Source organism: Doryrhamphus excisus, chromosome 4, assembly GCF_030265055.1.
Source record: "Doryrhamphus excisus isolate RoL2022-K1 chromosome 4, RoL_Dexc_1.0, whole genome shotgun sequence".
In the NCBI taxonomy this organism is placed as follows: Eukaryota; Metazoa; Chordata; class Actinopteri; order Syngnathiformes; family Syngnathidae; genus Doryrhamphus; species Doryrhamphus excisus.
In genome coordinates, this window is record NC_080469.1 from 23055255 (window position 1) to 23071702 (window position 16448).

A 16448-nucleotide genomic window follows, 5' to 3' on the forward strand; every position below is an offset into this window, starting at 1 on the left:
GATTTTTTAGAAATTTATTATTGTTGTGTTTTAGGCAAAACAAGACATTTGACTTTGATAAACAGTGATAAGGGCTGCACAAGTGGTAGGCACACAGGCCTCACAGCTAGGAGACCCGAGTTCAATTCCACCCTCGGCCATCTCTGTGTGGAGTTTGCATGTTCTCCCCGTGCTTGCGTTGGTTGTGGAAAAGAATGTGGAAAATTCCATAAACTTTCTCCTGCCACAGTAAATAGATGTGTATCATTGAGCTGCAACATTGGTGATTAAGCGATTAATCCACAATTAATTTGGTATTTGTCTTTTTTTTTTTGTTTAAAAATGCAAATATTCTGATTTCAGCCTCTTGAATGTGAATATTGTGTTTTAGGCAAAACAAGACATTTGACTTTGATAAACAGTGATAAGGGCTGCACGCACACAGGCCTCACAGCTAGGAGACCCGAGTTCAATTCCACCCTCGGCCATCTCTGTGTGGAGTTTGCATGTTCTCCCCGTGCATGCGTGTTTTTTTTTTCCGGGTACTCCGGTTTCCTCACACATTCCAAAAACATGCTAGGTTAATTAGCGACTCCAAATTGTCCATAGGTATGAATGTGAGTGTGAATGGTTGTTTGTCTATATGTGCCATGTGATTGGCTGGCCACCAGTCCAGGGTGTACCCCGCCTCTCGCCCGAAGACTTTGAGTATATCAGGTTGCCTACAGCCACAGCGGTTAATGACAATGTTTTTTGACCCTTGTCTTTTTTTGACCATTGTTTTTTTGACCCGCCCGAAGACAGCTGGGATAGGCTCCAGCACCCACCGTGACCCTCGTGGTCGAATGAATGAGAAAACCCCAACAGGAATCGAGACTAATGAATCTCAACTAACTTCATTTTGGCTTCAAGTGTTGATCAAATATTCCTTTCTTTTGTTTCCACAGGAGCCATATTTGATGAGTCGGCACGTAAGGACGACGAAGTGTTTCGCCTTGCGGTGGCGGACCTCAACCTGAATAACGAGATCCTGGAGACGGAGAAGATCACCATCTCTGTGGAATTCGTAGACGGGAACAACCCTTTCCAGGCCGTGCAAGAAGGTAGGACCGCATCGTTGTTGTTGACACTAATAAATTCATCAACACGCCGAAACCGTCTTTGTGATGTTAGCTTCTGGTGTTACATTCAAGTCAATGGATATTCCTTTTTTCCCAGCCCGGATGAAAAAATGATCATGTTTTTCCTTTTGCGGGTGCTGCTTCGTATGTCAGAATATCAACAATCCGTGGGAGAGACATGACAGCAAAATGTAACCACAAGTGTAGAAGGAGACTACAATAGTCTCCGCTTGCTCTTTGACCCATTCCTCTCAGCAAACAGCATGCTAGTCCCGTCAAAGCTCTGTGCAATATTTTTTTTGTCCTTATCGCCATTGCATTTAAAAATATATGTTACTGCTGTCCTCTCCATTTTTTTATTTATTTATTTTTTGTGTGTTTTATGGTGTAGCAGCCGCCACTTGCTAACTTTGCAAGGCAGATGGATACCAAGCACTCACACTTAACGTTCGGATTGGCTGGCCTCAGCTGTTAGGAAGTGGTGCATTTGGGTGCATATAAATAACGGGGATAATAACCCATAAAATGTGTCCAGGCAAAGATAGGTGAATAGAACGACCGTATTTGTCACACGGGTGCAACGAAAATGCCGTGGTAGCTTGGACAAGTCAACAATCCCATACTCAAAATGTCATAACAATAATAACCGTGCAACTTTTCAGCCTGATCATAGTGTTTTCAACAGTCCGGGTAGGTAACAAAGGTACAACGTTTCAAAGAAAACAACTGACAAAGTTTAAAAAAAAAAAAAAAAAGAGAAGCAGCAGCCCTTGAATAAAGGATACTGTTGGTCTGGCTGGTGAAAATTTGTCATGCTACCTTTGCCACCTAGCTTACAAATGACATGGCTTTTCTCCAGCTTTCCATTTTCCTTGTAAAATACAAAAAAGTTCCAAACTTTTGACAAGCTAACACAGTCATGGTAAGCTACGGAGTATACGTGACATTCATGCACAATCCTACAATGGAACACTGATTGGTCAAGTTTGTGGAAATACTTGATTTGCAGGGTTTTTTTTCCTGCTTTGTTATAATTTAGGGGCGGCACGGTGGATTAGTGGTTAGCGCACAGACCTCACAGCTAGGAGAACAGGGTTCGATTCCACCCTCGGCTATCTCTGTGTGGAGTGAAAGCAACATTGATAGAGATGGGTGTTATTAATGTGAGTGATATCTCCAATCAATGTCAGTTGTATTCATATACATATGTACGTACTTAAGGTACTTCAGAGCAAGGCGAGGCGAGGAAAAAACACACTCGAAGGAAGCAACCTCGAACAGAACCAACACTTTAAAAAAACACATATATAACAGTACATTTCTAAACTTTAATAATGATTTAGAGTGCATGAGAAAGCAGAAGAACAACAACAGCAACAGAACCTATGTTGTAAGTTGTCTTAAGGAGGCAGAAATGGAGGTACATAAAGTTCATCACGGGCGGCACGGCGGTCAAGTGGTTAGCGCGCAGACCTCACAGCTAGGAGACCAGGGTTCAATTCCACCCTCGGCCACATCTTTGCATGTTCTACCCGTGCATGCGTGGGTTTTCTCCGGGTACTCCGGTTTCCTCCCACATTAAAAAAAAAAACATGCTAGGTTAATTAGCGACTCCAAATTGTCCATAGGTATGAATGTGAGTGTGAATGGTTGTTTGTCTATATGTGCCCTGTGATTGGCTGGCCACCAGTCCAGGGTGTACCCCGCCTCTCGCCCGAAGACAGTACTCATACTTTACTCATAGTTCAGTTACTGCCACTTTGAGTATATCAGGTTGCCTACAGCCACAGTGGTTAATGGCAATGTTTTTTGACCCTTGGTTTTTTGACCCTTGTGAGGAAAAGCAGTAGAAAATGAATGAATGAATTGTGTTGTTGGAGTTTCTGTGATCCTTCATTCATGAGCCAGCCAATCACAGGGCACAAATGGACAAACAACCATTCACACTCACATTCATACCTATGGACAATTTGGAGTCGCTAATTAACCTAGCATGTTTTTGGAATGTGGGAGGAAACCGGAGTACCCGGAGAAAACCCACGCAAACTCCACACAGAGATGGCCGAGGGTGGAATTGAACTCGGGTTTCCTAGCTGCGAGCCCTGTGCAGCCGTGCAGCCCCCTTTTAAATAATACTGCAATTTATTTACAACTAGTCAGCATTGCTTTCCATCTAATCATACATTATTTGTATTTTTTTATTTATTTTGATTGTATTTTTTGACCCTGCATCTCCAAAATAAATAAGATTCAAACTCCAAGAGGTGTGAACCAATAGATCCGTTGCACTAATGTGAGTAATGAGAAATGGCACATCACAATAAACATAACAATGCACACCACATTACAATCGAGCCGCCCAACTGGATTTTAATTCCAAGAGAATTATCTCTTATCCAAATGATTTACTGCGTCTCTACCCTGAGGACTGTTCATTTGTGTGTGTGTGTGTGTGTATTTTGATATATGCCGGGATCTTTAAGGAGTATTTAAAGCCTCCTGGATGAAATCAAACGCCCTTTCTCCAACCCTCCCATCTTTCTCACTAACATGCTACCTAATTGTGGATCTGCTGCTGTCACTTTTATTTACATCTAACGTGTCTACAGCCTTCTTTCCTTCGCCTTATTGCCATAGTAACCCGCCCAGCCGTGACTCTGGGGGAGAAACAGGTGGAGCTGTGCATGTGTGAGTGTTGGTGCACACTCGCGTCGACATCGATTAACGCAATGAGGATCGACTAATTGGATAACTGGGCTATGGAAAGATGGTGGGGGGGGGGCAAATGATGAGCGAGGGGGGAGATCACGGAAGCGCAGGCAACTTGATAGTTTTTATCTCCATTTTGGATCCACACGCTAGTCTACCGCACATGTTAGCACACAAATACAGAACATTTTTGGGAAAGTACTTTTTATATATCGCAAATACCAGTATATAAGCTGCCCCCCCGCTACATTTTGAAATTTTAAATTGCAGCATGTATTTACTCACTATAGCAGTCTGACTCATGGTGTCATCTTACAAATGTTAAATTCATCACACAGCAATTTAACACACAATTACATGTTTTAAAATAACAGTATTAGTAGAACAGTATTTTAACATTCATTCATTTTCTACCGCTTATCCTTACAAGGGTCGCGGGGGTGCTGGAGCACATAAATACTGAACATTTTTGGGAAAGTGTTTTTATAAGTACTTTTTATATATATCGCAAATACCAGTATATAAGCTGCCCCCCCGCTACATTTTGAAATTTGAAATTGCAGCAGGTATTTACTCACTATAGCAGTCTGACTCATGGTGTCATCTTACAAACATTAAATTCATCACACAGCAATTTAACACACAATTACATGTTTTAAAATAATATTTTTAAATAACAGCATTATTAGAACAGTATTTTAACATTCATTCATTTTCTACCACGGGGGTGCCGGAGCCTGTCTTCGGGGGTACACCCTGGACTGGTGGCCAGCCAATCACAGGGCACATATAGACAAACAACCATTCACACTCACATTCATACCTATGGACAATTTGGAGTCGCTAATTGACCTAGCATGTTTTTGGAATGTGGGAGGAAACCATGCAATGCACGGGGAGAATGTGCAAACTCCACACAGAGATAGCTGAGGGTGGAATTGAACTCGGGTTTTTGAACTCGAGGTCTGCGCGCAAACCACTTGACCACCGTGCCGCCCAGTATTTCAACGTTTCACCCATAAATAAGATTGGAGGACAAGCATTGGATGGCGCTGCAATGCTGCCTATTAGTTTCACCCTTGAGCTGGAGCCTATCCCAGTTGACGTTTGAGTACATCCCGGAGTGGTTACCATCCAAATTACAGCATACAAAATCTTTTAAAACTTGGGTGCTGAAATAAAAACGTTAGCAAACATGTCGGAGATATGCCAAATCTTGCAAAAACGGTTGCCTCTTTGATCATTTTTCAAGCGGCAAATTGTCATATTGTCACTTGTTGATGTGATTTATAAAAAAAAAAAAAAACGATTGCGTCGAGGCAGTTTATGAAGCGCAAATCATCAAGGCGGCCTCAGACAAAATGTTTAAAAATGATAATACACTGTTTAATCTTCAAGTTAATTAAGTTTCAAAGGATTACGAGTTATGAAATATATACATAGTTAGTGAAATATATAAATGTGTGTATATATATATATATATATATACATTTCCACACATTTTAATCCGGAGCTCTTGCCATCTTTGTGGGTTTATCTGCTGTGACACTGGAACTTGAGAGGAATTATGTGCTTGTAGTGCTAAAGTCAGCATGAAGTGACTGCCTTCAGGCTGTGAGAAGAAACACTAGACTTCTTACATGAGCGTGATGTGAATAACTAAATCAGACTATGGCGCATTGATGAGTACACAGGCAGGCGTGCAATGCGTGCGGCTGGAAAATAAACTTTTTTTTTTGGTTTTTCCCCCAGCTAAATGTAAATGTAACCTTTTTACTTTCGGTATCACATTGTCTGCGGTTATTTATTAAAATCTCCTTTTTTGTTAAAAAAAAATATTTATTTCCAAAAAAGTACTTTTACACAACACTCTAATTACTCTAATAATAAGAAGTAGATTTTATACACAAACCAACATCAATGTTAACTTTAACTGCATCATGTATGATGTATGTTTATATGATATATGTTTTAGTGTATGTGCACAGAAGTTGGGAAGTTCTCGGTCACGTTTTTGGACTTTACATCCACAAACATTTACTATAAATTGGTATCAGTCCGATTGTTCAATCATCTGATACAAAATGCTGATATTCTAATTACTCGCCCAAGTTCCAACATAATAGCCATGTATACATGGACCCAAATATTCAAATTGCATTTGGTTTATTTTATTATTTATTATTATTTTATTTATTTATTTTTTATTTTTTATTTTTTATTTTTTATTTTTTATTTTTTATTTTTTATTTTTTATTTTTTATTTTTTATTTTTTATTTTTTATTTGCTCAAACGAAAAGAATCTAATCTTTGTATACACCTCATTGCCAATCCGAATGAACATATAATAGGATTCCCACGGGTGGAATATTCCTTTCCCCAATCTGATTGAGGTATCTTGTATTTGCTCGAACGGAAAACATGACGTCACCGATGTGAAATACTGTACATGTTTAAGAATAGTCACTTTAGCACTTGGCCTTTTGCTAAGAATGATATAAATGATTGTACTTTAGACTGTACAGTACTGTACTTTAGACTGTACTCCAATCTCGTTGTACATCTTGTATAATGACAATAAAGGCCATTCCATTCCACAGTGGTTACCTCAGTTAATGTCCACCCTAGTTTTCAATAAACATCCGAAATTGCATATGTGATTCAGAGGGCAGTGGATATAGCTGGAGGGACCCAGCAGAGGTGGATGAACCTACTTTTCATTTAGGTTTTCAGTTCATAATGTGAGAAGACTAGAAATAAATGAATTGTGAAATACAAAACGTGATTTGTGGATGTTAGCATTTTTGGTAAGGTTCTGGTAGAACGAGCAGATTGGCTTTTTTTTGGCTTGAAATTAGCTATGAAGATAAATGTTATCAAAATGCGTAGATTTTGGCTATCTCTTTGTATACACATCATTCCGAAAAGAAAAGTGCCAATCCGAATGAACATATAATAGGATTCCCAGGGGTGGAATATTCCTTTCCCCAATCCGATTGAGGTACAGTAAACCTCGGATATATCGGACTCGGATATATCGGAAATTCGCTCACAACGGACAGATAAAAAAGAACCGATTTTTCTGTAATGCATTTCCAATAAAAATTCATTGCATATACGTATCGGATTTTTCATAACTGATTTCGCCTATTTCGGACAAAATCTCCAGTCCCGTTCCAATGCATTTCCATTAAATTTCACTCGGATGGCCGCATCGTGGCGCTCCGATTCGCCGAATCGTGACAGGCCGCTATACGACGTCGTTTGCAGCGTTGCCTGCGCATCCAGGTACATTGGAAACATAGTCAAGGAAGTGCCTTTTTATAACGGATAAAATCCCATTTACGCATATACCGGATATAAATCCGATATATGCGTAAAACGGACATTTTCCGGTATACGCATATAACGGATTTCGCTTATATCGGACAAAACCAGTGGGAACAATTGAATCCGATATATCCGAGGTTTACTGTATCTTGTATTTTATCAAACGGGAAGTTGTCAGATTGCGTTCTTCTTTGTGGTGTTTTTCTTCTTCTGTTGTTTATTGGCGGTTAGCAAGCAGCTTTCGTGTGCATTAGCGCCATCTGTGGAACAGAATCTAAACACTTTGATACTTTATTTTAAGTCCAGTTTTATTTAAAAAAAAATACATATCTATATAAAACATGTCCCGAGTTTAATTATAAAATATTAGTAAGCTTAAATTTGATTTTTTCCGGTTTAAATTTATCCCGGGTGCATTCTAACACGTAACACGCAGTTCGAGATGTTCTTCAGTTTTAAAAATGGAGGCCAGCAATCGGCACTGGAATACTGCGGAAAATTGTTTTTTGATCCAAACTAAATTTCAAGACCGGACAAACGGAAAAACTGGTAATACGGAGTTATTCCAACAAGTGAAGGAAAAACTCGGAAGTCGGTATCACGTGATGTTGATGTTTACGTTTTACTGCGAATGCCCCATTGACTATTCTGTTGGATTATAGCGGCGCATGTAGACTATTCCTTTCCATGTATACTATTGTTTTCGGAAAAATTCCATTCTGAAAGAGGAAAAACTCGTCATGTAAACATGGCTAGTGTCTCTGCTCCATTCTTTCAGCAGATATAACAGTGAGCCTTTGTTTTGGCATCTTCTCAGCACCCCTTGTGAGGGTATTTTTGTTGTAATTCCTGCTCCGGGAATGACTGTCTTACACCTGACATTTGTGTACCTCTGCTGGCAAAGCTCGCTGTGCGCCACTTTAATATTCTCCTTTAGGCTGCTGTCGATGGACCTGGCGTTCTCAATCCCCTTGACGAGCATTTCTGAGATTACGGCCTTTCTTGCTGGGTTTCCTTCTGGGAACGGAACAGAGGAGTCATTGGTTGGAACATTTCCAATTGAAAACCAAAACCTCAACCTGTCATACGGGGGTAAAGTCACCCAGTATTCATCCATGCAGAATTATTCTGGGTATTGACAGTCGATTTGACTGTAAAATGTCTACCTCCGAGTGGCACGGTGGTCGAGTGGTTAGCGCGCAGACCTCACAGCTAGGAGACCACGGTTCAATTCCACCCTCTGTGTGGAGTTTGCACGTTCTCCCCGTGCATTGCAAGGTTTCCCCCCACATTCCAAAAACATGCTAGGTTAATTAGCGACTCCAAATTGTCCATAGGACAATTGAATATGAATGTGAGTGTGAATGGTTGTTTGTCTATATGTGCCCTGTGATTGGCTGGCCACCAGTCCAGGGTTCACACTCACATTCATACCTATGGACAATTTGGAGTCGCCAATTATGTCGCCTAGCATGTTTTTGGAATGTGGGAGGAAACCGGAGTACCCGTAGAAAACCCACGCGTGCACGGGGAGAACATTCAAAGATGTGGCCGAGGGTGGAATTGAACCCTGGTCTCCTAACCACTCGACCGCCGTGCCGCCCGTGATGAACTTTATGTACCTCTATTTTTGCCTCCTTAAGACAAATTACAACATAGGTTCTGTTGCTGTTGTTGTTGTTGTTCTTTCTGCTTTCTCATGCACTCTAGATTAATATTAAAGTTTAGAAATGTACTGTTATATATGTGTTTTTTTTTGTTTTTTTTAAGTGTTGGTTCTGTTCGAGGTTGCTTCCTTCGAGTGTGTTTTTTCCTCGCCTCGCCTTGCTCTGAAGTACCTTAAGTACTTACATATATGAATACAACTGACATTGATTGGAGATATCGCTCACATTAATAACACCCATCTCTATCAATGTTGTTTTCACGAGTTGCTTTCATTATCCTCCACCTGCCAGTCAGAATCGCACCCGTGCAGACTGGCATTCTGTCATGGCGGAGCAACCGCATGAGGGTTTCATGTCCGTGTCATGTTGACACATTGACAGGTGGAACAAGGGATCAGGCCACCACAGATTGACTGACTGACTGAGTCTGAGCTATGGATTTCTGGGCCATCAACAGTTTAATTTGTAATATAAACCGGTGAGCCACCGTGATTTGACATCCACACGGCGGCCATCTTGGTACTTGGTACTAAGTGTTTACTGCAGTCATTCGGTTCAGTTGTTTAGTGATGGGTTAGGATGAAGGAGCGATTGAGGCGGTTCCATGGTAACAACGTTTTTTGTTTTTTTTTTCTAAATAAAAGTTTTTGTGGTATTGTGGTGGAATCCAGCAGCTGACAGCTGGGAGGAAAACCAGTGGGACACTTTTTTTTTTGTTTTTTTGTTTTTTTCGGGAGCGTGTGCAGCCATGCGTGCACTCAATTTGGGGATGGTCTGTTGATGGTGAGAGTCTCATTTGAATATTTGAATAGCCGTGGTGGCGTCAAGTATAGCTCCATTGAGAAACGTTTCCTTCCTGCCCCTACTGAGCTTTGACAGCCCCCCCCCCCCCCCCCCCCCCCACTCTCTTTATTGCTTGGCTGCCAGCTTTCTATAATACACTGTGTCATCTTGTTTTTGCATGGACTCTTTTGTGACTGAAGACAATTTTTCTTCCACTTTGCTTTTAACTTGAATGGTGTCATGCAAGTTGCTCTTGATGGGACTTCTTGTGTTTTTAATGAGTTAAAATAGCTTTTTTTCACTGGATATAGCCTACTTCATATGCAATTTCTTTTAGCATGTCTTTTCCAAGGACACCCTCACGAGCCCACTTGGGACATTTTTTCACTTTCCTGGTAATCCTGTCAAGGCCGTGTCTTTAACAAGTTTGTCCATGCATGATGGCAACTGTCCTTCAAACGCAAACTAGCTAAGAATCAAAATACCAGAGCCAATCACGATAGCCGGAAACTTTGGTTAATGTAATCTTTTGATTGGATGAATAATGTTAACTGAGTCACAAAACAATGCATACATTTTCAAGATGGTTTTAACCCTTAGATGCATAAGTGGGTCAAAAATGACCCGGTCAGGTTGTTTTCTTGAAATATCTTCGAAATGAAAATTTTTAATTATTTCATATTTCAGGTATTCCTCAAAAAACATGTTTTTGCGATCATAAAATTCACATTTTTAACTTACCTTTTATACATTTTAAGAAATTTTAGTTTTTGTGTTACTACCCCAACCTTCCATAAGTGGGTCAAAAATGACCCGGTCAGGTTGTTTTCTTGAAATATCTTCGTAATGAAAATTTTTCATTATTTCATATTCCAGGTATTCCTCAAAAAACATGTTTTTGCTATCATACCATTTACATTTTTAACTTACATTTTATACATTTTAAGAAATTTTAGTTTTTGTGTTAGTGCCCCAACCTTCCATAAGTGGGTCAAAAATTACTTAAGTCAGGTTGTTTTCTTGAAATATCTTCATAATGAAAATTTTTCATTATTTCATATTCCAGGTATTCCTCAAAAAACATGTTTTTGCTATCATAAAATTCACATTTTTAACTTACTTTTCATAAATTTTAAGAAATTTTAGTTTTTGTGTTACTACCCCAACCTTCCATAAGTGGGTCAAAAATGACCCGGTCAGGTTGTTTTCTTGAAATATCTTTGTAATGAAAATTTTTCATTATTTCATATTCCAGGTATTCCTCAAAAAACATGTTTTTGCTATCATAAAATTCACATTTTTAACTTAGCTTTTATACATTTTAAGACATTTTAGTTTTTGTGTTACTACCCCAACCTTCCATAAGTGGGTCAAAAATTACTTAAGTCAGGTTGTTTTCTTGAAATATCTTCATAATGAAAATTTTTCATTATTTCATATTCCAGGTATTCCTCAAAAACATGTTTTTTCTATCATAAAATTCACATTTTTAACTTAGCTTTTATACATTTTAAGAAATTTTAGTTTTTGTGTTACTACCCCAACCTTCCATAAGTGGGTCAAAAATGACTTAAGTTGTTCCGACCAGTGGAAGTCCTGTGAACTTTAGCATACAAAAGCAACAAAACACACAACACAAAACCTTCCTGTCGCTTTTTAAAAAAGCCTGAATGTAATGAATGAGCAGTAACCTGGTCTCAATGACATTGCCACTTTTATTCATTGATTTACTAACATGAAAATATGTATCACGGTAATGACTTTAGTTCAATTCCAATAAAACAGCTCGTCAAAGAGTTGAGCACATCGTCAGGCTAGCCTGTCTCCGGCGTCACACGCTCGGTTGACTGTCAGTCGCCTCACTTGGTTGTCATGACGACTTGTCAAGGTACTCCTTCTCCTTGACAAATGCTTGACGGGCGTAAATCACCTGAGTGGACTTGTCAGCAGTTTAAGGACGGGGGGGGGGGGTGTGGATTGGATACGAGCGGCAGAGAATGTCACCTTCTTTGTGGCCATTATTGGAACTCGACAACACACACTCACATGCACACGTGCTAATAAGCCAAAAACGGCTAACCGGGATATGAAAAGGCCAAACTAAAATGGCATAGGCTGTTTTTATTTTTGGTTTTACTTTACAAGCTTAGATTTCACAAAAAGCTTCTAAAATGTTTTTTAAGGCGTTGTCGTCACACACAATTTTAAATTTTAAATTTTAAATTTTAAATTTTAAATTTTAAATTTTAAATTTAAAATTTTAAATTTTAAATTTTAAATTTTAAATTTTAAATTTTAAATTTTAAATTTTAAATTTTAAATTTTAAATTTTTAAAGCTTCTAAAATATGTTTTTGAAGGTGTTGTTGTCACACACAATTTAAAATTTTAAATTTAATAAAATAAAATAAAATAAATGTTACTTTTAAAAATAAAAGTAAATGCGGCATGGCGGTCGAGTGCTTAGCGCACTGACCTCACAGCTAGAAGACCAGGGTTCAATTCCACCCTCGGCCATCTCTGTGTGGAGTTTGCATGTTCTTCCCGTGCATGTGTGAGTCAGAACGAACGTGAATATGAGTGAACGGATCGACTCGACACGGCTGACTGTTGAACAGGGGGAGATCACAGGCTAACGACCAATTAACCGAAATGACCAAAACGAACGGATCTTTTTACTGAATGAACCGGTTCACTAAAATTAACGGTTTTACCCAACACTACCCGGCGTAGTTACGACTCAGTGTACCTGTGGCAGCTATTGAACAAACCTGTGAACGGAATGAACGAGGTCATTGGGTTAATCTCTCGGTCTTTCAGTTAGCTAACCCTACCCAACCACAGAGCGAGGTGCGGCGATAGGATAAGACGGGCAAGCATGGCGATAGTCCCGCCCCTGCAAAAGGAACGGTGAACTGACTCTCCAGCCAATCAAAAAAAACGGGTATTTTAAGGGCGGTGACCTCGTTCATTCCGTTCACAAAAAATAACGAGTTCTTTTGACCCGTTCGGCAGTCGACATCGTGAAATGGTTGGTTAGCTACGGTAAAAAGTAGTTCTTTTGACCCGTTCCTTCATGACCACTAACCGGGTATCTGATGTGGATGAATCCGAGTCTTGGGTATCTTCACTTGCGTGTAATTGCTTGATCCGTCACATCAAAAACTATAAAAAAGAAAATTTTTCTGCTTCTAAGTTGTTTACTTTCTCGTTCGATCCAGTTCATTTTATTAAGCCCCAAAGCGGACCTCAGGAGAATGTCTTTTATTGTGGAGGGGGAAAAAAAATCACGCCTCATACGATTATCTTGTATTTTATTGTTAGCCCTCAAGTGTCAATTTAGTGTCCAGAGGTTCTAAAGAAATTTGTTACACCCACTCATGGAACTCTTATTGTCTTTCTCATTCGATAATATTGCTTGGTTTCCTTTAGTAACCGACATCTGCAAGCACACTTGCTTTGGATTTTCACAGTGTCGAACAGGGAATATGTTATAGTTCGGGTAATTCACTTAACCACTTTTCAGATTCTGAAGTCATGTACAGGTGGTTCCTGGCACATTTTGGACTGTTGGATCTAAAGCAGGGGTCTCGAACTCAATTTACTTGGGGGCCACTGGAGCTAGGGTCTGGTGGGTGAGACTGGGCCGCATCAGGTTTTTCCAAAAAAAAAAACCCCAAAAAACGCATTTATTAAAAACAGAAAAATTAATAAACTTTGCTTTGGTTTTGATTTTCTACAATAAAATGATAAAATATTCCACTGTTCTCAAATATCTTACTTTTTTATTTTTCTACACAAAATAAGATGAAAAATAAATAAATAAATCAAGAATAAAGAAAATCCATCAGTAATAAATAAATATAATAATAATAATAAAACAGCAAATAATAAAAACTTAAGAAACCACATATAGTTGGTGGGTAGACAAATTATTTTTTTCAAATTAAAATTACCAAAGCATTATTACAGCCCCGTAGACATGACAAAACACGACTATAGTCACATTTATACTCTTTTTATTTACAACATATTGCGCAACTGCAGGGTCTTGAGACACATGCTAACTCGCAAACTAGAGAGCTAGCGACCTAAACAGGTAGCCTTCAAGTTATTTCCTTTAAACTTAAATCGCCAAAAACTTACCACTTCCACACGGATCGGGAGGATAACTATTAACAGTTATTTAACCTTTAACATGAACATTAATCAAACGTAATAATTCTGGGTATATGATACCATACAGCATCCGTATCAAACTTGCGCGGGCCGCACTGACATTAAACTTTCATATAAAGGCGGGGGCCTCAAAGTAGTGTCCTGCGGGCCGCATTTGGCCCGCGGGCCGCTTGTTTGAGACCCCTGATCTAAAGCATGTTCTGAGTAGAGGTTTAACATGCAAATATAGGAGTCCAACTATCAGCGTGTTTGCCCCCCAGCCATGGACCATAGTGTGGGTCCCTCCAGTTGGTCTTCCACCGATTCTTGTCTTTTTTCCTCCGCTTCGCTCCTCCTCCTCCTTGTATGTAAGGGGCAAATATAATGTGAAATATTGCGAGCGAGAGCAATTTTGTAGTTAATGAATCCCTCCAGACATCCCTCATCATTCCCATCCACTGCCAGTTGAAGCCCAGAGCCGTGCAGCCATAAAGGACATTGTTTATAGACGGAAGAAAGCACTTAGTTCCTACTTCACACCTTTTAGCCAGAAGGATGCATTCGCAGTCGGGAAGAATAAGAGACAAAGAGATAAGACAAGGGAGGATAAGAGTCGGGGGTCGAGGGGGTTACGGTACACATTGAGACGATGTGAGACGGACACGAGGGGGAGGAGTGGGGTTACATTCTGGAGGTGAGGAAATGAGGCCGACTGATAGATGACTGACACACGGGGCAGGAAAAGCCATGGATGGAATGAAGAGACTAATGTTAGCGAGGGAGATTGATGGGTTAAAAGGAGACGATGCTCAGGTTTAAATGAACTGGGACGGCCTGTTTTGCATTCATGGATGGTGGCCATTATGGAAGCATGCATTTCAGCAGCATGGGACGGTGGAAAAACGGTGGAAAAACAACATTGAGGCTTAGTAAGACCACATGTTGGACCAGTATCTGCTTCTAAACAGTTCAATACCTTCTAGAACCTTGGACACCATTATTGGAAGAGATTGTCCCTGCGTGATTTAGTTGCTGGGACGGATCGTTTTTTTGTCCCGAAGGGTACGTGTGAAAGGATAGAAAGTACAAACTTTCATATATTTACTTTATCATCCATATTTGAGAATCAGCAACTCTGAGTTCATGGTTCTCAGATCCGACGTGGTACCTTATACCTTTAGTACCTCACGGTCATATTCACAAATTCATGTGGCGTTTTCTGTGATGCGGATTTTGCATCGATATTTTTGGTGAAGGCGGAGCTGAGAGAATGGCAAAGCTCTCAATTTACCAGTCGATCTGCATTCCGACCCTCAACTACGGTAATGATCTTTAGTGACCAAAAGGAACAAAAGTACAAGGATCAAAGGATCAAAGCAGGACTCGACAATAACGATGTACCGATGGCCCGAGGCAAGTTTAAACAAAATTCGGGCAAGTAAATCCAATCAGTGATATTCCCGTCGGGCAAGTGCAAATCGTTTTTTTTTTTAAGCGGTTCTTCTTGGGTGTTGGTAAAAAAAAAACACGGACTGCGTAATTCCGGTGGTAATTTGCAAACCAATCCTTGCAAATCTTGAAATGGACCAATCAGAATCATTTATTTAGACAGCGGTCCATTTTACCCACATCCGTTCTTGTTCGCGATCAACCAATCAGAGATCGTCTGACTACAAAAACATCTATCATGGCGTCCCTGCCAACATGGTCGTAGTGAATTATCCACATTGTGACCGACGTATTAACATTTCTTTCAAAGAACCCCAGCTCCCCCGGTGAGAGGCAGCACTCGAAAATGAATCAACACACAGTCTAAATAGCTGGCAACATCTTGTGATGAACCCGTCCAAATTGTGGCCGATGTGTCAACGTTTACTTCAACAAACCGCAGCTCCCCAAGTCCTGACAGCACTCGTGCACCTAAATATGGCTACACAAGAGACTATACCTCAAAGTGAACATGTTCACATTGTGGCCAACGTGTCAATGTTTACTTCAACGAACCGCAGCTCCCCAAGTCCTGACAGCACACGTGCACCTAAATATGGCAACACGAGAGACTATACCTCAAAGTGAACATGTTCACATTGTGGCCAACGTGTCAATTTTTACTTCAACGAACCGCAGCTCCCCAAGTCCTGACAGCACTCGTGCACCTAAATATGGCAACACGAGAGACTCTACCTCAAAGTGAACATGTTCACATTGTGGCCAATGTGTCAACGTTTACTTCAACGAACCGCAGCTCCCCAAGTCCTGACAGCACTCGTGCACCTAAATATGGCAACACGAGAGACTATACCTCAAAGTGAACATGTTCACATTGTGGCCAATGTGTCAACGTTTACTTCAACGAACCGCAGCTCCCCAAGTCCTGACAGCACTCGTGCACCTAAATATGGCAACACGAGAGACTATACCTCAAAGTGAACATGTTCACATTGTGGCCAAAGTGTCAACGTTTACTTCAACGAACCGCAGCTCCCCAAGTCCTGACAGCACTCGTGCACCTAAATATGGCAACACGAGAGACTATACCTCAAAGTGAACATGTTCACATTGTGGCCAACGTGTCAATGTTTACTTCAACAAACCGCAGCTCCCCAAGTCCTGACAGCACTCGTGCACCTAAATATGGCAACACGAGAGACTATACCTCAAAGTGAACATGTTCACATTGTGGCCAAAGTGTCAACGTTTA

At 40.2% G+C, this 16448-nt stretch overlaps 1 protein-coding gene across 6 annotated transcripts in view; it reads left to right on the plus strand.

Annotated features, from left to right (window-relative positions):
* The window catches only part of grid2 (glutamate receptor, ionotropic, delta 2), a 528950-nt gene that overhangs the window by 103623 nt on the left and 408879 nt on the right, over nt 1–16448 (plus strand). For all 6 annotated transcript variants that reach the window (XR_009129664.1, XR_009129665.1, XM_058071482.1 and 3 more), the window contains exon 2: nt 927–1082. Coding sequence is in view for 3 of the 6 variants with exons in the window: in XM_058071482.1 (XP_057927465.1) it covers nt 927–1082 (156 nt within the window). In the remaining 3 variants the exon portion in view is untranslated. The remainder of the gene's footprint in view (nt 1–926; nt 1083–16448) is intronic.